General features: G+C 53.9%; 7 protein-coding genes across 7 annotated transcripts; 4 read left to right on the top strand and 3 right to left on the bottom strand.

Moving 5' to 3' along the window:
• Positions 1 to 26: 26 nt before the first annotated feature.
• On the top strand, positions 27 to 2,251 carry BDY24DRAFT_376256 (lipase ROG1 family protein). Its single transcript, XM_076638652.1, has 10 exons — positions 27 to 116; positions 218 to 398; positions 465 to 507; positions 578 to 662; positions 733 to 754; positions 831 to 1,039; positions 1,110 to 1,157; positions 1,228 to 1,324; positions 1,416 to 1,935; positions 2,060 to 2,251. Exons 1-10 carry the CDS (start codon positions 80 to 82, stop codon positions 2,192 to 2,194), a joined length of 1,377 nt encoding a protein of 458 aa, XP_076500180.1. The 5' UTR covers positions 27 to 79; the 3' UTR covers positions 2,195 to 2,251.
• Positions 2,252 to 2,582: 331 nt separating this feature from the next.
• Positions 2,583 to 3,621, top strand: BDY24DRAFT_411788 (uncharacterized protein; the record flags this gene model as incomplete). Its single annotated transcript, XM_076642973.1, has 4 exons — positions 2,583 to 2,779; positions 2,914 to 3,099; positions 3,164 to 3,309; positions 3,398 to 3,621. 4 exons carry the CDS (start codon positions 2,583 to 2,585, stop codon positions 3,619 to 3,621), a joined length of 753 nt encoding a protein of 250 aa, XP_076500179.1.
• A 254-nt stretch (positions 3,622 to 3,875) lies between these two features.
• On the bottom strand, positions 3,876 to 6,384 carry BDY24DRAFT_376253 (uncharacterized protein). Its single transcript, XM_076638651.1, has 5 exons — positions 6,204 to 6,384; positions 6,062 to 6,110; positions 4,839 to 5,954; positions 4,328 to 4,757; positions 3,876 to 4,232 (listed from the first exon to the last, which is right to left on the bottom strand). The coding sequence occupies exons 1-5, from the start codon at positions 6,242 to 6,244 to the stop codon at positions 4,102 to 4,104; spliced, it is 1,767 nt and encodes a 588-aa protein (XP_076500178.1). The 5' UTR covers positions 6,245 to 6,384; the 3' UTR covers positions 3,876 to 4,101.
• A 148-nt stretch (positions 6,385 to 6,532) lies between these two features.
• LOS1 (Ran GTPase-binding protein LOS1) lies at positions 6,533 to 12,314 on the bottom strand. The gene is made up of 16 exons (XM_076638650.1): positions 11,732 to 12,314; positions 11,397 to 11,536; positions 11,035 to 11,132; positions 10,520 to 10,936; positions 9,966 to 10,429; positions 9,683 to 9,865; positions 9,416 to 9,602; positions 8,984 to 9,347; positions 8,784 to 8,907; positions 8,531 to 8,707; positions 8,204 to 8,461; positions 7,968 to 8,120; positions 7,708 to 7,891; positions 7,326 to 7,624; positions 7,048 to 7,235; positions 6,533 to 6,954 (listed from the first exon to the last, which is right to left on the bottom strand). Exons 1-16 carry the CDS (start codon positions 11,849 to 11,851, stop codon positions 6,891 to 6,893), a joined length of 3,420 nt encoding a protein of 1,139 aa, XP_076500177.1. The 5' UTR covers positions 11,852 to 12,314; the 3' UTR covers positions 6,533 to 6,890.
• A 22-nt stretch (positions 12,315 to 12,336) lies between these two features.
• Positions 12,337 to 13,715, bottom strand: BDY24DRAFT_376240 (uncharacterized protein). The gene is made up of 3 exons (XM_076638649.1): positions 13,276 to 13,715; positions 12,913 to 13,203; positions 12,337 to 12,785 (listed from the first exon to the last, which is right to left on the bottom strand). Exons 1-3 carry the CDS (start codon positions 13,336 to 13,338, stop codon positions 12,681 to 12,683), a joined length of 459 nt encoding a protein of 152 aa, XP_076500176.1. The 5' UTR covers positions 13,339 to 13,715; the 3' UTR covers positions 12,337 to 12,680.
• Positions 13,716 to 14,078: 363 nt separating this feature from the next.
• BDY24DRAFT_376237 (tryptophan synthase beta subunit-like PLP-dependent enzyme) lies at positions 14,079 to 16,642 on the top strand. Its single transcript, XM_076638648.1, has 7 exons — positions 14,079 to 14,372; positions 14,446 to 14,754; positions 14,868 to 15,455; positions 15,555 to 15,774; positions 15,863 to 16,158; positions 16,261 to 16,371; positions 16,453 to 16,642. The coding sequence occupies exons 1-7, from the start codon at positions 14,195 to 14,197 to the stop codon at positions 16,587 to 16,589; spliced, it is 1,839 nt and encodes a 612-aa protein (XP_076500175.1). The 5' UTR covers positions 14,079 to 14,194; the 3' UTR covers positions 16,590 to 16,642.
• A 521-nt stretch (positions 16,643 to 17,163) lies between these two features.
• Positions 17,164 to 19,119, top strand: BDY24DRAFT_376234 (RTA1 domain-containing protein). Its single transcript, XM_076638647.1, has 10 exons — positions 17,164 to 17,400; positions 17,476 to 17,599; positions 17,661 to 17,726; positions 17,795 to 17,866; positions 17,934 to 17,986; positions 18,073 to 18,175; positions 18,251 to 18,338; positions 18,416 to 18,519; positions 18,591 to 18,644; positions 18,738 to 19,119. Exons 1-10 carry the CDS (start codon positions 17,273 to 17,275, stop codon positions 18,939 to 18,941), a joined length of 996 nt encoding a protein of 331 aa, XP_076500174.1. The 5' UTR covers positions 17,164 to 17,272; the 3' UTR covers positions 18,942 to 19,119.
• Positions 19,120 to 19,553: the final 434 nt, after the last annotated feature.

Below are 19,553 nucleotides of genomic sequence, written 5' to 3'. Positions count from 1 at the left end.
AGTTCGATTCCCTGCCTCCTTCCGATCCTCAACCGCCAGCATCTCTCGGAACCCTCTTTTCGCTCTACTCTCTTCAAATATGGTCTCCAAGGTTCATCTCGTCGTTCTCGTGCATGGTGAGGATTCTTCAACGCTCCTTCGTCGGAGGGGGCCGAATCGAGCAGCCTTTCCTCCTCCTTCTCCTCTTCTTCTTCTTCGCTCGCTTGCTCTTCTTCAGGTCTCTGGGGCAACCCATCTCACGTGGAGAACCTAGGAGCAGAGGTTCTTGCTGCTCATCCTTTCTCTAACGGCAAGCTGGCTGAGAGCGGAAAGGGGAACGGACATGCTGGTTCAGAAGAAGGAGGAGAAGAGGCTGAGGTCGTCGTTCTGAATACAACTGGAAACTCTGCAGACAAAACGTGAGCCGTTCTCTTCTGGTATGAAAGCTGAGAGCTCACTCGATCCCTATTTTGACGCTTGAACAGGTACGACGGAGTAGATTTTTGCGCGGGGCGAGTTGTTCAAGAGGTGAGCTCATCGTTGCTCCTCCTTCGCTCCTCCTCCACCTTTCCTGACCTTCGTGCTCGCTTTCCTTCAGATCGAGCAAGAGATCGAACGACTGGAGAACGACGCGGAGAAGAAGGTCGTCTACTTCTCGATAGCTGGATACTCTCTAGGAGGACGTGAGTGGGCTCTTTCGATCTGTCTAATTCAGCCCTCGCTGACCTTCTTGCTTTCCCTCGCTTCTCTCAGTCGTCGCTCGATGCGCTATCGGGTACGTCGCCTAGTTTGATCTCATCTAAGCCAACCTCTGTATTTGACTCTAGGCTTCTGCCTTTGCTCGTTTATAGAATCCTCCACTCCCAAACCCCTTCTTTCTTCGACACTTACTCTCCTCTCAACTTCGCCACCTTCGCGTCACCCTGGCTCGGAATGCCTCTTTACTCGACCTATTTCTCCTCTTTCGCAGCTGGAGTAGGAAGTCGCATGCTTGGCCGAACTGGAGAGCAGCTCTACCTCTCTGATAGAGAAGCCCTGGTGGCGAGGATGGCGAGGAAAGGTGATTGTCTCCTCCCCCTTTCCATCTTTTCGCTTCGTACTTAACTCTCCCGCCTTCCCTCTTCGATCAGGTGACGTCTTCTACGAGGCTCTCGAGCTCTTCGAGAAGGTTGATGTCTGTGAGTTGCTCACTTCGACGCTCCGGGAAGAGACGCGGACTCACTTCCTGTTTTTTCTTCGTCTCGACAGACGCCAACACGATTCGAGACCGAACCGTACCTTACGTGACTGGAGCGTTTGCCGAGCATGATCCCTTCGCCGACTTCGAGACGAACGGACTCGAAGTGTGAGTGATTTTCTCACGAAGCCTTCGTTTCGTCGCGTCTCTGCCTGACTCCCTCCTTCTTCCCTGCTTGCTCTTTCATCCCTTCCTTCAGTGAAACTTACCCTGATCTTCCCCTTATCAAGTCCTTCAACCTTCCTCCACCATCCAACTCCATCCTCTCCAAACCTCCTCAGCCGTGGTATTCCCTCTCCCGCACTCCCAAACCGAAATCCACTCGTCCCAAACGGCCTTTCCTTCCTCCCTTCCTCCGCTTCAAGTTCCCTCTCAACATCCTCTTCTTCATATCCTTGCCTCTCGCTATTCCTGTCATGATGGCTCTCATCCTGTATCGCTTCAACAGCGAGGGACGAAGGTCGAGGATGAGGCTGGTTTCCGAGGAGGGAAAGGGAGTGAAGGAGAGGCTGAGAGTTCTGGAGAGGGAGTTGGAGGAGTACGTCGAAGAGGGACTGGATTTGGATCTTGGAGTTGGGGGTGGAGAGGAGGATGAGAGTGAGGTGGAGCTGGTTGTTGGTGGGAAGAAAACGAAGAAGGGAGGAGAGGGAGGGCTATTGTTGACGGACGCGCAGAAGGCCATGATCCGGAGTTTGGATGAGCTTCCTCGGTTGAAGAAGGTCAGTGTCTTTCCTCGTGTCGCTTGAAGACGAAGGGAAGAGGGAATCGAGACCAACTCAAGAGATATCGAGACGCGTCGCTGATTGCTTCTCCCTTCCCTCGCCTTGCTTCTTCTTCTCGCAGCATCTGGTCTGGTTCCCTGACGCGTTTAACTCGCATGCTGTCATCATCTCTCGAGATCCTAAAGGTTTCCCAGATCACGCTCTCGGAAGAGCAGTCTTGAAGCATTGGGCGGAGGGGTTGGAAGTTTCTGTTTGACGAGGCTCGATCAGATTCTAGATGTTACATGGGCTGTAGACCCATATGAAAACACCGCAAAGCCCCGCGCAGGGTCAGACTCTCTCGAGAATCGGCCAACGGTACGTAAAGCGGCAGAACAATGGTGAGGTGAATGCTCGAGTCCCTGCTGGACTCGTCTCTCTCGATCGACTTCCTCCCCTTCAAGTCGGCTCGAGCAGCCTGGTTAGGCTTTGCTAAATCTTTGGCAGTCACAGGCATATCTTCGCCTTTCGATCCAAGCCAAGAGGTCATCTGGGCGGAAGCAAAAGGTCTGAATCGTCCCGACTTACACACGACGCGCCTCTTCTGAAATTTCAGATCAGAGGACCTGCTTTTCCGTTTCTTTTCAGCTTCTCCATCAACGACCATGAGGATCCTTTTCTTCCCTCTCATCCTCTGCATCCTTTCCATCGTTTTGGCTGCTCGCCTTCCCCTTGAAGCTGCCTCTCTCCCTCGAACCTCGATCACCGACGCGCCGGGTCTGAAGGCGATCCGAAGGAGGCAGACCTCGACGAAGGATGTGGCTCAACGACTGAAAGAAGGGAAGACGAGAAAAAGAGCCGAGTGAGTCTGTTAGGCGTGAATCGTCTCGCGCATCTCCTCTTTTTTAGCTTTGAAGGATCGAACATCGAAGAACTGAAAGACGCGGAACCACAACGAGCTCGATCGCTGACCCCTTCGTCCCTACTTTCTTTCAGGCCTTCCCCAGGTGTCTGCCCTCCGTCTATCGGCTTTGAAACTGTCGGAAACGGAGGGTTCGAAGATGGAAGTTCTGGAGAGATCGTCCCTTGGATTCGAACCCTTTCGGACCCTAGCGTCGCCTACGGGTACACTAAAAACGAAAGGGACTGTGGTTTGAGCTCGGATCCTGGGTGTCAAGCCTTGTGAGTCTTCAATGCATCTTCGTACTGAGCAGGAGCTGATCATCTTGTTTGCGCCGAACTCTAGCATCGCCGGAACTGCTTTCAACGGCCCTGGGCTCATCACCTTGACCCAAACGGTGGAAGTCTGCGGCTCGAGCGCGTACTCGTTTTCCTTCGAGTTTGGAACAGACAATAGTGGGGCTTTGTGCACTGTGACTGTCTCTCTCGGCTGTGAGTCAGGTCGTTTCGGACGCGGCTCGTCTTCTTCAACTCACCCTTTTCCCTCTCTCCCTCTCCCTCTTCTCATCTTCCCTTTTAGCTTCGATCCAGTTCACCCTCTCCGACCCCTGCGGAGGAGATAACCCAGCATGTGTACGGCCAGGAAACGGCTTCGCTTACCAAACTTACGGTCGAACGATCGTCGTCGCGTCGAGCGGACAACTAGACGTGACTTTCTTCTTCGACTGCTCGAGCTTTCCAGCAGGTCCCAGTGATTTTAGCAAGACTTACGTTGTAGATAAGGTCTCGCTGGTCCGCATCTAGTATCTCTCTTCCTTGTTCGTCCCCATGTCGCCTGTTCTTCTTTTGTGGTTGTTTGATCTTCTGTACCTCAGCTTCAGTAGTTCACGTCTCTCTCTTCAGTAAGGAGCCGAGCTTAATAATTACCAGCTCTAATTGCCAGCCTGATGGATGTTCAAGACGTTTCTTCTTGCGAGAAAACAACGAAAGCGACGACGCGTCGTCTCATCGTCTCCCTCCACCCCACCATCTTCCTTCCTCTGTTGATTTCCCCAGCATCAAAGCGAAACTCATACCCATCCTCAACCTTACCAAAGCGTACAGAGAAAACGTAACAAAAGCGACCATCAAAAGCCCAACTCCAGCCTCGACTCCACCGACCTCTCATTCTCCTCCTCATCCGTTCAAAGATCAGGCTGCTTCCCTCCAAACTCCAGCATCTTCTCCCTATGCTCGTCTAGCCTTTCGGCTCGCTGTTCACCCAACCCACCCCAACGAACGAAGTCAAAGAAGGTCAGCACGCAAACGGAGACGAAGAGGGCGAGACGAACTTGAACGAGTTCCTCCTTGTGAGCTTTGATGTCCGATCCGACGTCGAGGAAAAGCTTGAATCTTTCGGCGAGATGGTTGTTGACCTGTTCGAGGAGGGCCGAAGAGAGAGAGAGAGAGAGAGGGGTCAGCGTTCAATCCTCAACTTTGACGCGTCGCTGACACGTTGACTCGAACAGACCTTTCCGAAGAGGTTCGAGATTCGACCCAAGAGCTCTGAAGTTGGAGCAAAACAATGAGTGAACCAGGGAAGGAAAGAAAGCGAAAGACAGGGGGGAGAGGACGGGACGAAGAGGAGGAGAAGCGAACTCACCGTCGCCTCTCATCGTGAACGCCTCTCCCTCCAAGTTCTCTTCCTCGTACATAGCTTCGAGCTCCTTCAACCTATCTCCACTCTTCTCCACTGCAGCTCGGATCAGGGCATCGAACTCTCGAGGAGCGGGTGCGGCTGGAGGAGGAGGAGGAGGAGTGAGTCGGTGCTGCTGTTGCTGAGGAGGGACGGGAATGGGAGATGCTCGAGGAGAGGAAGCTGGTTGATCGTCGATGGAATCTTGGTTCTGAGGAAGATGGGATCCGTTGGAGAAGGAGGAGCGTCGTTCTTGAAGTTGAGACTGAGAGGGAGGGAAGAGAAAGGGAGAAATCAGCTCTAGACGCGACAGACGGAAAGAGAGCTCGAATGAACGAATGCTCACCTCGTTCTGAGAAGCACCAGGTTCATCCTCGTTCTGCTGATCGTCCGAAGAAGGAATTCGCTCGAGCTCCTGACTGGGTTGTCGAGATCCAAGGTCTTCGACGGCTTGGGAGAAAGCTCTCCTCCCTCCTCCCCTCCCGTCCTCGTCGTCGTCTTCCTCGTCTTCCTCCTCGACATCCTCGTGTCTCCCAACGGATCCCTGTCTCTCCTCATCAGGCTCCATTTCGATCTCGAGATCGTCGTCCTCGTAGTCGTCGTATCGGCTGACTTGACTGGCGCTCGTCTGAGATCCCTCCCAATAAGAGCTGACTTGAGAAGCAGGAGGTCCTAGGTGCTCGTCGTCGTCGTCGTATCCTCCTTCGTCGAGAATCTCGATGAGGTCCTCGTCATCCTCGACTTCGTCTCTGTTCTGGCTCTGCTGCGACTGCTGCTGACTTCCTCCGCGCATGTACGCGTCTTCCTCGTCGTCCTCGATGACCTGAGTCTTGACGAAGTCCTCGTCGTCTTCGAAGGTCTCGTACGGAGTGGCCGATCGTTCTCGTTCCTGCTGCTTCTGCTGTTGGTGGGAGGGTTCGGAAGGAGAGACGGAGGAGAGGGGTAGATGCTGTTGAGGAGCGGAAGGAGGAGGTTTGATGGCGAGGTGGGAGGAGGAGGAGGACGGAGATGACTGGAATCCTCCTAGACCTTTGGGGAAGAAGGCTCGAGACGAAGCGATGAAGTTCGAGCCTGATGTTCCGTTGTTCGACGAGGAGGCTCGGTTGTTCGAGGTGGAGGGGAGGAAGGAAGGAGGGCGAGCGTGCTGAGGGTTGAAGAGAGTGGAGCCCGCGAAGACAGCGGCCACGGAGGTGTTGTTGTTGACGTTGGTAGAAGTGGAAGAAGCGGAAGGGGGTATCCTAGCGAGAGAATCTCCAACGTCGAGCGAAGAAGAAGAGGGAGATCCATCTCGATCCGAAGAAGAGGGAGCGAGTTCGGAGATTCGACGCTTGCCAGAGGACGTTGAGCCTTCCGTTTGAGGTTCTGTCCCTTCAGGGTTGTAGGCTCGTTTCTTCCCTCGATTGATGAGTCCTTCGAGGGGGAGAGGGGACATTGGAAGGTGGTTGGAGAGAAGGGTTCGAGTCTGAGGAGGGAGGGAGCAGTCAGAGACGGGAGCAAGGAGCGAGGTCAGTTTCGCTCGTTCCATCGATTCCAAAGGCATCTGACGCATTAAAAGAGAGCTGAGCTCACGGTTGTGGTAGTAGTGGTAGAGTAGACGAAGTTTGGAAGGGACGGGACGCTGGATGGAATCCAAAAGGGGAGGGGAAAGGTGAGCTCGACGTTTGATCTTCCTTCGCTGTCTCGTCCTCCATCCTTGCTCGATGATACTCACGGTTCTATCTGTCTCTTCCCGAAATTGAATCTCGACTCCATAGGGTTGAGGCAAGGACGAGAGAAGGACTGAGAAGAAGTCCAGGAACCAAGGAATGGAGAAGAGAGGGAGTGAGGGTCGGTGGCGAAAAGGGAGAGTGATCAGCTCGACCTTCCCTTGCCCCTTCACACAAATATTCTTCCCTCTCTCGTCCTCAGATGTTCCTCCTATACCATTCTCAGCCTCACACTATGGAACCTACTCTTCCTCAAGCCATGTCGTCCCTCCTTCCTGCACCCTTCTTCAAGGAAGGAACGCGACTTTTCCCTCTTCTTCACAACCATGAAAACAGAGAATAAAGGCATGTAAGAACTACTCGTAACAAGCACAAAGAAAAGGACTGATGAAGCGTCGTTGGCGGGGAGAGGGGTGGAGGGGGTATAGGTAGGACGAAGGGGAGGGCTTTAAGGTTGGATGGAAAGTGTAAAGAGAGAGAGCAAAGGTCGTGATAAATGCAAACGGACTGAGAGCAAGTGAGGTCTGAGCAAAAGAGCATGCGAGGGAGAGGGAGATGAAAGAGCAGAACGAAAGACAAAGAAGGGGAAGCCGCAGAGAAAAAGCGAAAGCGAGCACACCGAAGAGAGATGAAAAGGACGGGGGAGGGAGGACGAGATCAAAACAAGGGAGGGTTGAAGAGGAAATGATAAGCTACTGATCCTGAGCTGCTTGAGCTGCTGCTTTGGTGGCAGCTGCTTGGGCGTCTCGAGCGGACCTGCGAGAGTGGGAAGAGGGGAGAGGGAGAAGACGACGCGTCAGTTTCGTTTCGTTATTCCTTTCGAGACCCAAAGGGAGGCATGAGACTCACTTGATCCACTCAGTGAACCATCTCCTGAAAGTCTTGGCGTCCTGAGTCTCAAGCTGCTTGATGAACTCGGCTCCAGTCTCTGGAGGACATCCAATCGATGGGAAGTAAACGCTCATCAACCTGTCGGTTGCTTCCGTTCCTCGGGCGATGAGAGTAGCTCGGTAGAGGTTGGTGATTTCCGACATGACCTGAGAGAAAAAATCATCGACAAGGAGTGAGTTTCGAGGGAGGAGGAAGAGGGTAAGAAGACGAGAAGAGAGGGAGACGCGTCGACTCACGAGTTGGGACTGTCCGTCCTTCATTTTAAAGATGGGGTTGAGGGGAACCTCGATGCAGATGGGAAGAAGCCTCTCGTAGACGTATCCTTCGAATCCAGGGATGACTTGGGAGGTGGGGACGAGAGGAGGAAGACCGCCTTGAACGACCATAGGAACAGCGACAGCGGAAGGGTTCGTAGCCCAAGCGGTGACGGCCTTCGCGAGGATGTTGAAAGCGATCTTCTGACATGTCGAATCCTTGCACTCGGTGGCAAATCCAACAACGTTGTTGAGGATGTTTTCCAGCTCGGGCTTGTTGGCTGAAGGAGACGAAAAGAAGGAGGGGACGTCAGCACGTCGTTTTCCTTCTTGACGGCGAGTTTCGAAAAAAAGAAGGACTGACTCGGCGAAAGAAGAACAGCATCGAGCTTGGCCGTCATGATGGAAGCGATGAAGGTGAGGTAGGCAGCTCGAAGGGAAGCCTGAGCGAGTTCCGCGTCCGTTCCGTTTGCTGGCTCGGCGAGAGACTGGAAGATTTTTTGGATGATGGGAAGGATGAGACCGTCGAGAACGTCGAAGAGGGTGTCCTGTTGAAGAGAGAGATTCGATGTCAGGAACGAAAGACGCGTCGAGAGTTTGACGAGAGGTAGAGACGCGACGAACCTTGAGCTTGTGAAGAATAAGTCCGAGGAATCCAAGGAACTCGACCAACTCGCTAGGCTCGAAGTGAGCGACGATTCCCTTGACGAACATAGCGACGTACTCGAGGACTCGAGTGCTGGTGGTGGCGACGATCCGAGCGAAAGCGAATCGAGCCTGAGAGGAGAGAAGAGGGAAGGGACGAAGGTCAGCAACGATGCTCGTTCGAAGACGATTCGGAAGACGTAGCTCAAACTCACAGCGTCTCGAATGACCTTGTACTGGTTCATCCTCTCCAGGACGGCCAAGATCGCTTCTGTCGACTGCTTGAAGACCGAGATCCAAGCAGGAGGAGCCTGGGTCAAGGCGGTATCGGACGGTTCTGGGAATCCCTTTGCGATGTTTCCGAGAGCCATGACGGCGTGATGGACGTTGAGGATGGGGAGGATATCGTCGGGCCCGGACATGGGAGTTTGGATATCTCGAGAGATCTGAGCGAGAAGAGGGTTGCAAGCAGCCTGCGAGAAGAAAGAGTCTGCGAGTCAGCGACGAGGGACGGGAAGGAACCAAGAAGGGCATCAACGAACCTGGAGGAAGGAAAGCTGCTGATCTGGAGAGTCTCGCATGACCGAGATGAGGATTCCGACCGTCTCGAAGAGGTAGAGCTGAGCGTCGAATGAGCTGGGCATGGTGGTCGCCTTGACGAGGAGGTCTTCCTCTGCTGACTCTCGTTCTGGCAGATCGGGCTTGATGGCGAGGAGATCCTGCAAGAGTAAAGATCAAAAAGAAAAGTTAGCTCAAAAGTCTGACTGAGAAGCAAAGGTCGAGCTGAGAACATACACTCATCGACTCGAGGATCGAGGGAACGAAGTTGGCCGAGATCGAAGCTCGGATGTCCTTGATGAATCGTTGGAAGAGGTAGTACGCCCGGTGTCGAACAGCGGCCTTCTCGTTGTGCAGACCACTGATCGAAGGAAGAATAGGCGTTGAGTCAGTCTCGAGTTCGTGAAGGAAAGAAGTGGAAGAGAGCTGGGACTCACCGAGAATCGAGGAGAGAACCCAAAGTCGGTTGGACGCAATCCGTCCTGAGCTTGAAGAACTCGGCGTATCTCGAAGCGCACTCAAAGAACTGGAGGGAGACGGCCGGATGAGGGTAGCTGGTGATGTTGGACTGGACGGCTCGGACGAGGAGTTCTCCTTGGAGGGTGAGAGGGAGAGTAGCGTAGTCGATGCTGGCCTTGAGGGCAGAAGCTGAAGGGTTGACCTCCCCGTTCGGCGGAGTATCGGTTGTCATGGAGGTGTTGGATCGATCGCTGCTGAAGGAGGACTTCCGAGACTGTTTGCTGTTCTCGAGGATGGTTCGAACCTCGGGAGGGATCTGGAAGAAGGCGCCTCGGCCGGAGACTGAATACGAGCAAGACGAGGTCAGTCACTCGACCTCGAGCGAGACACGTAGAGTAGATGGGACCCACCCTTAGTCGCACTGAACTCGCTCCAGCTGTACAACAAGAACATCGCCAACTCCGCCTGCTGCCAGGTGACTCCCGAGGGTCCTTGAGCCTGGAAGGTCTGGAGCGTCGAGATGATGAGACCCGAGATCGATCCGATGAAGAGATCTGGATCGACGTTGGCGATGGCTTCCATAGCGGTCTTGAGTTGCTGTGAGATCACGGGAGAACGAGGCAGAAGAAGGTCAGCTTCGAGACGCGTCGAACTCGAAGAACGAGACGAGGACGAACCTTCCTCATCGTCTGGAACATCGCAACCTCATCAGGATCTACATCTCCATCCTCCTCCCCTAAACTCCACTCAGCATCCCGATCCCACTCCATCTTCTTGATGACGACCTCTAGTAGCGAAGTGAAGAAGGCGTGCTTGGTTTCCGAGAGAACGAGAACGTCCGTCTTCTTCGCCCTCTTGTTCTGTTGGAGCGCGAACGAGTACGAGGAAAATATCAGCACATCGTCTTTGAGTATCGAGGTCGACGAACGTCGAAAATAGAGGGGGAGGAAGAAGACTGACCCTCTTCAACACGTCGTCCAAAAATCCGAAGACTGCTGAGCTCGTGTCGTCGAACTCGTCTCCCAAGAACCTGAGGAAGAGGGGTAAACTAGCCTCGAGCATAGCCTCAGCCTCGACCTTGGTCTTCTCCTCAGCCAGAGCATCGGCAGCCACGATCTTCCCCAGCTCGATGCCGTACGCGTTGAGGAGCTTGGCCATCCTCTCCCTGAAGATCTCGACCTCCTCGTCGCTTCCGCTCTCCGCTCGAAGTAGACGCGTCTGCTCCTCTAGCGGCGAAAGTACTGGGACGACGGAAAGGATGGCGAGGAGTTGAATCTTCTCGGAGGGATCCTTCATTCCTTTGACGACGATTTTAGAGAGTGCGTCGAGAGCGAGGAGACGGAAGGGGATGTGGGAGTGTTGGAGGAGTCGGTTGAGGAGGTAAAGAGAGTGAGGAGTGACGGTGAGGGTGATATCGATCCAAGCTAGAACACGGGAGAGCACGATGAAGTGAAGATGAGCGTCTCGAACGAAGGAGGAGCAGGAGGGGAGAGGAGAGCATGACTCGAACTCACGAACGTAACCTCCATAGGCTCTCACTGCCCATTCCACCACCTCAGCCCATCCCTGACCTTCTCCGCCCTCCATCCTTCCCAAAGCTTCCTCCCATACCGACGAGACAGCCTCGTGCATTACGACAGCTTCCTTCTCCCTGACCTGATCTCTCAGCTTTCCATCCCTTTCCGACCGTTCAGCGGTGTAAGGTCGTGCACTCTTGAGAAGCGTGTCGTGGACTTCCTCGTTGATCTCGACGAGAGTGTGAAGGATGAGGAGGGTGGTATGAGGGTTGACGGAGGGTTTGAGGAGTGGCAGGAGACTCTGAAGGAGGGACGGACTCGAGGAGGAGAGCGGAGGGGACTGGAGGGTAGGGTAGAGCGAGATGAAGAGGAGAGCGAGAGTGTGGGCGACTTTGTTTCGAAGTAGCGATTGCACTGAGAAAGATGATGTACGGAAGAAGTGGTCGTCAGCATCATCGCTGGAGAGTAGGGAGCTTGGAAGGAGAGAAGAAGGAAAGAGGAGGGAAACTGACCTGGCACCTCGGCAGCTCCGTTGACGAACTCGGTCTGGACGTAGTCGAGGAAGGCAGCCTGGATGGCTACACGAGACTCTGCTGACAAGGAGTCAACCCTGAAGAGAAAAAGAGGAAGCTGATCAGTGAAGCTGAAGAAGAACAAGAGGATGAGAAGCAGGTCGACCGAAGGTGAGGTCTCCTTCCACGAGTCTTTGAGCTCTGCCTCCCTCGATGGAGCGATTCGACAAAGAGAAGAGCTGCTACCGAATCTCCCTGCCGCCCTGTAGACGGTCGCTCTCCGTTCGTAAACGAAGAGGCGGTTTCGACTCGCTCGAAGACGAGTGAGAAGGAGGGAAGGAAGGAGAAGAGGTCAAACTCACTTTGTCTTGTCTCCAACGACCTGATCCACCACCTGCAACGCGAAAACCCTAGCTTCTGGTGAGCATCTGAGGTTTCCGTCCTTCCCTGGCTGAGTAGCAGAAGGAGCTCCAGCTCCCGTGAGGAAGACAGAGATACAGACCTGGAGATAGCAAAAGATCGAACGTTCCAGTCAGTCTTTCTGCCTCCTCCTTCTTCTTCTCGAGCTCGCCCAAAGCCTTCAACACCTTCCAGCGTCTCTCGTCAACGTCGCAGGGGACATGCCGTCCTCTGGAGATGCATCTCCACAAAGTTTCAACTCGTTAAAGCTCAAGATGAAGGAGGAAAAGGTGCTCACGGGCCAGTGCTGATCTGCGTTCGCAAGGACGTCCCTCAGAAAGTCGTTCGCCTGCTGTCGAAGGGAGAGATCACTGGAGCTGGCGATAGTAACAGCGTACAGGAGTTGAGCCTGATCCATCGAGCAGAGGATATCAAAAGGGGGGTGGGGAGAAAGAAGGGGAGTGAGAGTTGAAGGGAGAAGGGAGGGGAGGAGGAGGAGGAGACGTTGACTTTCCTTCGATTTTCAGAGCGCAAAGTCCCCACTCCCCGACCACGTCTTTGAAAGGCTTCCACTTCGTTTGTGCGTTCTCAAAACTCGACCAGAGAACTCGGGATACCTACTGCTGAGTCTCCAGAAATCTCCCGGAGTTTATTTGGAGCAGTAGCTTCCATTTCTCGGCCTCAGCGACTGTTCTCCTCGCGACGCTCGAGCTCACCAACTTGCTTGCTCGCAACTGAGCAACGAGACGCCTCGTCCTTCTGCTGATACAGTCATTTGTTTCAACTCTCGACGCTCGAAAATCGCACTCGTCTTCTCTCAACCTCTCAACGTAAAACATCAAGCCAAAAACAACCATCATCTCGTTCAACACCCTCCCTCCCTCCCCGCCCCACCCTCCCCTTCCCAGATCCTCGAATCGCACCAATCTCCCCACCCCCCATCGCACTTACAGCCACCTTCCACCTCCCTATCCCTCACCTGCCTAAACGTCAAGCTATACCTCTCTCCTCTCGGTCTCAACTCTTCCCCAAACTCACCCACAGGATCGACGCGACGCGGTCGGATTCCGTGGGTGAACCCGTAGCGGGAAGCTCCTTTCATGATGAGGAGGGAGCGGGGACGGAGAGATAGTTGAAGGGTTGGCTCGAGGGAGGAAGGTGGCGGTGGTGGAGGCGGCGTTGGGGGAGGGGAGGGCGAAGGAAAGGGTGGTGTTGACGGAGAGGTCGTCGAAGAGGTGAGAGAACGTTTAGGTATCCGCATACGAGCTGCTTCTACTGGACCACAGGGTTTGAGATCCATGGTTACTGTTGATCCGAGTGAGATTCCCCAGATGACGGGTCCGAAAGGAGAGCTGAGAGGAAAGAGGGAGACGAGGAGCGAGAGAGAAATGAAGAGAAAGTACCGAGGTCAGCGAGGGAGTCCGAGATCGAGAGAATTCAACAGCGACAAGATCTGTGCGAGTGAATAAAGAGACGTACTGGGTATCGACCTGCACAGCAGAAGAGAAGAAAAGAGAGCGAAGGAAGGTCAGGACGCTGCACGACGCGTCGCAGAAAAGCAACGAGCGACGAGGGACGATCTCGACGAGGATTCACATGAGGTGGAATTCCAGAACCAGCAGGATATAGTTGACCCGTCATCTGATCGGTGGGATGGTTTGGATCCGAGTATGGCAGAGAAGCGAGGATCCGAGAGACGTAGTCGGGTAGAGGTCGAACAATTTCCTTGGTCGCGTTCGTTGTGTAGTCGAAGTGACGTCCATAGTGGATCTGTGAAATAGCACGAAGACATCAGAGTCAGCTTAACAGCGTGAGAACTCTCTGCGAAGAGAACGGGCTCACCGACAATCTCTTCTCCAACCCTTCCTCCCACTCTCCGAGCTCCCTCATCTTCTTGATCAACATCTGCTCCTCCTCCTCCGAGACAAAGTCGTTCCAAACCTCTACACCGCAAGGCCACCGTCTCTTCCCAGGCTCGAACTCAACAGCTCCTTCGTCGCTGTATCGATCTGGGGAGACGGCGAGGTGGGAGAGGGCGACCTCCGGACGAGCGAGTTCGAGGAAGAGTGGTTTGGAGGAGGAGTTCGTTGAGCTCGGAGGGGAAGCTAGTGTGAGGTTGTGGGAAGTGATGATTTCGTTGGCGAGGGAGGTAGAGGTGCATCTTAGGAGAGAGAAGGGCTGCCATAGAAAAGGTAAAGGAGACTGTGAGCTTCGAAGAGGAGGGAAGGAGGAGGAATGTTGAGCTCGAGCTTCACGCACTTTTCCTATCAAGGGTACCCAGACGACACTTCGTCCCTCCTTGAAGAACAACCTCTGAACCTCGTCCTTCTTCTCCTGGAAAGATCCTCCGTTCTCGCCCAAGTTGACGATCCAAATCCAGCAGGCCGACGGGGAGGAGGAGGAAGTCGACGAAGTTGAGCTCGAGCTCGAGGAGGAGGAGGGAGCGGGGAGGACGAGCTCTTCGAGAGTAGAAGCTCCTGCTACCCTCAAGAAGACATCGTAGGCTTTGGTTCTGGCTCTCCTGAGAAGCTGAGCGTGCTTGGATTCCTGTAGAGGTCTCGACAGTTTTGAAGATTGAAAGGAGGGGAAGTTGAGGGTTGGAAGGAGAAGGAAGGGGCAAGCTCAACGAGAGCGTCGGACAGAGAAAGCGAAGAGCGAGTCAGAAGTTTACCCCTCCTGCATCTTCTAAAGTCTAGAGATCCGTTCTCCGCATTCCTCAGTTGCAGCTCAACCATCAACTACGACAGGATCTCTGCAGGAAATGTTCAAAATTCTGCTTCAGAAAGGCGGTCAAAGGGTTACGGTCGGCGCCATGACTCGGCCCTCGAGCTCTTTGAGATTCCTCTCCTCCTCTTCGTTCCTTCAACTCCCATCAGCCAAAATGCCAGCTCCTCCAAACAACCCTTCAGACGCTCGTCTAGACACTCCTAATGGATACGGTGAGCTTGTACGATCATTTTTCGCTATCAACCCTCCGTATACTGACTCGTCTCGTCTCTCTCCGCTCCTCAGACCCTTCTTCCTCCTCCTCCGTCCCTACTCACCTCTACACTCGACTCGCTCCTCATCACCTCCTCCCCGATGGTACTCCCGACTACCTCAAGCTCATCCTCCTCTCCAAAACCTACGCTCCTCCTCTCAACATGAAGGAGACTCCTCTCACCAAGGCCGTCAACCTTTCGACGAGACTCGGAGTCGACATTTGGCTGAAGAGGGAGGACGCCCAGGAAGTCTTCTCGTTCAAGATCAGAGGAGCCTACAACTTTATGAGCTCGTTAGGAGAGGAGGAGAGATGGAAGGGAGTCGTTACATGCTCAGCTGGTGAGTTCGATGGATCAAGAAGGGAGGCGATTGAAGAAAAAGAGAGGAGAGAAGGAGGAGAGAGCTGACCGTCCCTCTCCTGCTCGTCTCTCCCCTGCTCTCTCTCCCTCCAGGAAACCACGCTCAAGGAGTCGCTCTCGCTGGATTCCAGCTCGGTATCCCTTGCACCATCGTCATGCCTCTCGCGACTCCTACCATCAAGTGGCTCAACGTCGAACGTCTAGGAGCCAAGGTCGTTCTCTTCGGAGACGACTTCGATCAAGCCAAATCCGAATGCGCTCGTCTCTGCCTTCAGCACTCCCTCATCTACGTCCCACCCTACGACGATCCTCTCATCATCGCAGGTCAGGGAACCATCGGCCTCGAAATCCTTCGACAGGTCCCCTTCCCAGAGAAGTTGGACGGAATCTTCGGAGCCATCGGAGGAGGAGGTCTCGTCGGTGGTCTCTGCTCCTACGTCAAGAAGGTGGCTGGACCGAATACGAAGGTGTATGGAGTCGAGACGGTGGATGGAGACGCGATGAAGAAGAGTATCGCCAAGGGGGAGAGGGTGGTGTTGGACGAGGTTGGACCGTTCAGTGATGGAACGGCCGTGAAGGTCGTCGGAGAGGAGTGCTTCAGGGTCGTTAAAGATCTGGTGGATGGGATCGAGCTGTGTACGAACGACGAGATTTGTGCCGCTATGAAGGACGTCTTCGAGGGTGAGTCTCCTATCTCTCCTTCGCCCAGCTCGACGGGGAGACTCGAGTCGGGAAACTGACGCGTCTCTCCTCTCCCTTCCTTTTCTTTCTTTCTTCCAGAGACTCGAACGGTCCCCGAACCCTCAGGAGCTCTCGCCCTCGCTGGACTCAAGTCGTTCATCATCAACAACAAGCTCCAAGGGTCAGGGAAACGCTTCGTCGCCGTCGTCTCGGGAGCCAACGTCAACTTTGGTCGACTGAAATTCGTCGCTGAACGCGCCGATCTTGGAGAACGACGAGAGGTCCTCATGAGCGTGACCATCCCCGAACGTCCTGGATCGTGAGTCTTTCGATTATCTTCTCCTCTCAGTCCGCTCTCGTTGTCGTTCTGACTCGCGTCTCTTCTCTCTCTCTTCCCTCTCCCCCAGCTTCCTCGAATTCCACTCTCACATCCACCCTCGAACCGTCACCGAGTTCTCCTACCGATACTCCTCCCTCACCGACTCCACCGCTTCTATCTTCACCTCCTTCCTCCTCTCCTCAAAATCTACCTCCGGTCCTACACCAGATGAGCGGAAATCGTCCGTCGAGGGAATCGTCGCCGCTCTCAAGACGAGCGGGATGGAGGCTGAGGATCTCAGTCACGACGAGATGAGCAAGGATCATGCCAGGTACATGGTCGGAGGGAAGGTGGTCATCGAGAACGAGAGGGTGTTTAGATTCGGTGAGTTCTCAGCATCTTGTTGGGTTTTCGAGAAGGAAACCCGACGCGTAACCGAGCTGATCTCCCTCTGTCTCTCCGCATCCCTTCCTCGCTCGTTATCAGAGTTCCCCGAGCGACCCAACGCTCTCTTCAAGTTCCTTCATAGCATGCACGACGCCAAGATCGACAAGCCTTGGAATATCTCGATGTTCCACTACCGAAACCACGGATCAGGTTCGTTCTCTCCCCTCCCCTCCTCTCTTCTCTTTCTCCCTCGCCGACCTCTTCCTCCTTCTTCCCTTTCGTCTTTCTCAGATCTCGGAAAGGTTCTCATCGGAATCCAGGTGTCCCCGTCAGACTACGATGCGTTTGACGTCTTCCTGGAGGAGCTCGCCTACCCTTACAAGGAGGAGACGAACAACCCGGTTTATCTCAAGTACCTCAAGGTTTAGATTGCGATGCATAGATGTTTTATCTTAGATTGGAAGACGGTTTTGCACGAGAAGCGGGAGCAGAGGGAAAGCAGAGAAAGCAATCGACGGATCATCGGCGACATCGGTCGCGGCGGACGCGAGGAGGAGGCAGCCGCTTTTCGTCTTTCGGATCATAGTTCTACATAGTTCTCCCAAGTTGAGTCCGTCTCAGGTTCCTCTGGAGGTTAAGCTCTCCCTTGATATCGATCAGAGGCCCGAAGCTTTTCTTTCGTATCCCCTCAGGTTTTCAAGTGGATCGGTGCTTCTTCACCTCCTCGTTCTGTCCTTCCTCTTCACTCTTCGAAGCGGTCGCCGTCTCATCCAATTCTCCCTGTGCTGCTTGTTTTCGTCCCTCCGATAGTTAGCCCCACACAGCCACCTGGCCACGGTCGATTTTCTCATCGAGCTTAACAGCCTTTCTACACGCAGCAAAAAGGAAGGGAGGGGAGGAGGCCTCCGCCAGCTGAAAAGCGAAGGAGGCCTCCGTCGTCGTCCTGCCTCCTTCCGTCTTTTCCTATTTCAGCGAAGGTTTCCACCCTGTTCCTCTCTTCTTCCCCAACCACATCATCACCTCTTCACACTTCCTCTCCCTTCCTCCCGAATCTCTCAAGCTTTAGCCCTCGAGTCCCTCGCCCCTCCTTCGTTTCCGCCAAAAACCAAACATGCGCTCCCCAAGGTCACTCTCCCTCACCTCTCTCGCCTTCCCTCTCCTTCTCACCTTCGTTTCCTCCATCCCTACCGCTCTCGCTCAATCTGATGTTCCCCTGAACGAGGATGGAACACCGAAGAGGTCAGTTTTTTCTTCGATTCGTCGCGCCTCGAAGAAACCGACCTTGATCTGACTGTCGTTTTTCTTCTTTGATAGGAACATCCTGGGTTACATCCCCAACAAGTCTATCGCGGCCGCTGCTGCTGCTATCTACGGAGTGACCTTCCTCGTCCTGATGTGGAGGTACATCCAGTACAGATATCACGTTATGCTTTACCTCGTTCGTCTTCGTCTTTCTTGCATCTCTCGAGCTCGTAGCTGACATCTCCGTTTCCACACAGATCATTGGTTGCTTGACCTACGCTGCTGGAATGGGAATTCGAGTGGCAGTTTCGTCGGATCCCTACGTGAGTCGATTGAACGCGACGATGTTTCGTTCGAACGCTCACTAACTTTCGGCTGGGGCTGTTCGCAGACTCTCGGGCCTTACATCTCATCTACTCTTCTCGTTCTCCTCTCTCCCGTCTTCTTCATTCTCACGGACTACGTGAGTTGCTCGTTTGATCTTGCTCTCGTCGCCCTCGACACGCCGCTGACTTCTCTCCTCCTTTCAGATGCTCTTCGGTCGAATCGTTCGAGCTCTCGATATGGAGCACTATCTCTTGATGTAAGCTGCTTCTACATCCTCCCTCGCTCGTTTCCTGTCTCTCAGACTGACCCATTTTCTCTCCCTCGTCCTTTCCTCTCTTTCAGTCGAGGTCGATGGATCTCTCGCATCTTCGTCACTTCCGACGGAGTCACTTTCTTCCTGCAATGCTCCGGAGGAGGTCTCCAGGCAACTGAGGGCATGGCAACAGTCAGTGATCATCAACGCTCGAATCTTGATCCAAATCAAAACAAAGCTGACTCTTCGTCTCCGCCTCTTTTCCAGCTCGGAACAACCATCACCCTCATCGGTATCATCGCTCAGCTCGTCAGCTTCGTCGCCTTTATCATCGTCGCACTTCACTGGGCCTACAGTACGTTCTGCTTTCCCTTCGTTCCGCTCTGCGGCGAACGCGTTTGGCTGACTTCGACGCGTCCCTCTCCTTTCCAGAAATCCGAAAGCACGAGCCTCAGCTCTGGTACGCCAACGGTGGAGGAAACACCGACTGGAAGCGACTCTTCTGGGCCTTGATGTACACCTGTATTGGATTCCTCGTTCGTCCTCCGTCTGTTTCCTCCCTCTTCGCTCGACGCGTGAACCGACTCTTTCCCCCTCTTTCTTGCAGATCCGATCCTTCTTCCGATCCGTCGAACTCTCGCAAGGACACACTGGATACCTCGTTCGTTTGTTTCCTCTCTCTCTCGTTCGACTCTCGGTTCGTTGACACTGACGCTTTCGTCCCTTCTTCTCTTCCCTCTTTCACCTCACCCAGGCCACTCACGAAGGCTATCTCTACTGCCTCGACTCCCTTCCCCTTCTCCTCGCTATCATCGCCTACGTCTTCTACTACCCAGGAATGTTCCTCGGACCCAAAGCGATCCACCCCGTCGGAACCGGAAGCTTGCCCATGTCGTCGCCTGGATCGAAGGAGGAGTACCCCTTGAACAACGGAAGCAACGCAGCTAGGCCGTACTAGAGTAGTGTTCGTTCCTTGGAGTTGAGGGAAGCTTAGTTTAGATAGAGCGTAGGTTGTACGGTAGATCAGGACGCGACGTGGTTGGATTTCCTCTCGTTGGTTCGTGTAGTTTTATGCAGACGTCGTTCGCTTATGTTTCTCTCCTTTTCTCTTCGACAATCAATGGACTTCACACATATTATCATCTCCTTTGACAACTGAGAGCGAAAGAAATCAGAGAAACGATCGTTCGTCTCTCCGTTCACTTCCTCGTCGCGTTGCGTTCTCCCTTGTTCGACTTCAGAGTGCCTTAGCTTCGATCTACCCGTTCCTCTCGAGTAGCCAAGAGGTTAGATCAGAGAATAGAAGTCAAATATCTGGTCGAGAAACAGATGGAGAGGAGAAAGAAGGAAGAGGAACGAGCTCGACCCGTTTTCCGGTTTTCCAAGTACGGCTCGCGAACGAGACGATTGAAGAAATCGTGAACATATGCAATTGGCTATTTAGACGAGCCGAGAGATCTTTGATTCTGTGCGACGACCGAGAGCAGAAAGACTAGAAGAGAAGAGACGAGAGGGAGAGTGTCAGCTCGAGTCGACGTTGCCCCGTTTTTCGAGCTTCCCTCTTCCACCG

This window comes from Mrakia frigida (genome assembly GCF_051309035.1).
Source record: "Mrakia frigida strain ATCC 22029 unplaced genomic scaffold BDY24scaffold_3, whole genome shotgun sequence".
Lineage (NCBI taxonomy): Eukaryota > Fungi > Basidiomycota > Tremellomycetes > Cystofilobasidiales > Mrakiaceae > Mrakia > Mrakia frigida.
The sequence above is the reverse complement of the archived record's forward strand: the minus strand, read 5'-3'. Positions and strand labels throughout refer to the sequence as shown.

Bases quoted from the DNA above. Each gene is read 5' to 3' on its own strand.
- BDY24DRAFT_376256 (XM_076638652.1), top strand. From the start codon at position 80: ATGGTCTCCAAGGTTCATCTCGTCGTTCTCGTGCATG. The intron at 508-577 runs GTGAGCTCATCG...GCTTTCCTTCAG, and splicing joins CGGGGCGAGTTGTTCAAGAG to ATCGAGCAAGAGATCGAACG. The intron at 663-732 runs GTGAGTGGGCTC...CGCTTCTCTCAG, and splicing joins TGGATACTCTCTAGGAGGAC to TCGTCGCTCGATGCGCTATC.
- BDY24DRAFT_376253 (XM_076638651.1), bottom strand. From the start codon at position 6,244: ATGGAGTCGAGATTCAATTTCGGGAAGAGACAGATAGAACC. The intron at 6,111-6,203 runs GTGAGTATCATC...GATTCCATCCAG, and splicing joins GGGAAGAGACAGATAGAACC to CGTCCCGTCCCTTCCAAACT. The intron at 4,233-4,327 runs GTCTGTTCGAGT...CTCCTCGAACAG, and splicing joins TCTCGAACCTCTTCGGAAAG to GTCAACAACCATCTCGCCGA.
- LOS1 (XM_076638650.1), bottom strand. From the start codon at position 11,851: ATGGATCAGGCTCAACTCCTGTACGCTGTTACTATCGCCAGCTCCAGT. The intron at 8,462-8,530 runs GTTCGTTGATGC...TTCTTCTCGCAG, and splicing joins AGCAGCTTTCCTTCCTCCAG to GCTGCTTGCAACCCTCTTCT. The intron at 7,625-7,707 runs GTCAGTCCTTCT...CGTCTCCTTCAG, and splicing joins TGCTGTTCTTCTTTCGCCGA to CCAACAAGCCCGAGCTGGAA.
- BDY24DRAFT_376240 (XM_076638649.1), bottom strand. From the start codon at position 13,338: ATGTTGATCAAGAAGATGAGGGAGCTCGGAGAGTGGGAGGAAGGGTTG. The intron at 13,204-13,275 runs GTGAGCCCGTTC...GCTATTTCACAG, and splicing joins GGTTGGAGAAGAGATTGTCG to ATCCACTATGGACGTCACTT. The intron at 12,786-12,912 runs GTACGTCTCTTT...CTTTCCTCTCAG, and splicing joins GCTGTGCAGGTCGATACCCA to CTCTCCTTTCGGACCCGTCA.
- BDY24DRAFT_376237 (XM_076638648.1), top strand. From the start codon at position 14,195: ATGTTCAAAATTCTGCTTCAGAAAGGCGGTCAAAGGGTTACGGTCGGC. The intron at 14,373-14,445 runs GTGAGCTTGTAC...TCCGCTCCTCAG, and splicing joins AGACACTCCTAATGGATACG to ACCCTTCTTCCTCCTCCTCC. The intron at 16,159-16,260 runs GTGAGTTCTCAG...GCTCGTTATCAG, and splicing joins CGAGAGGGTGTTTAGATTCG to AGTTCCCCGAGCGACCCAAC.
- BDY24DRAFT_376234 (XM_076638647.1), top strand. From the start codon at position 17,273: ATGCGCTCCCCAAGGTCACTCTCCCTCACCTCTCTCGCCTTCCCTCTC. The intron at 17,727-17,794 runs GTGAGTCGATTG...GGCTGTTCGCAG, and splicing joins CAGTTTCGTCGGATCCCTAC to ACTCTCGGGCCTTACATCTC. The intron at 18,520-18,590 runs GTTCGTCCTCCG...TCTTTCTTGCAG, and splicing joins ACACCTGTATTGGATTCCTC to ATCCGATCCTTCTTCCGATC.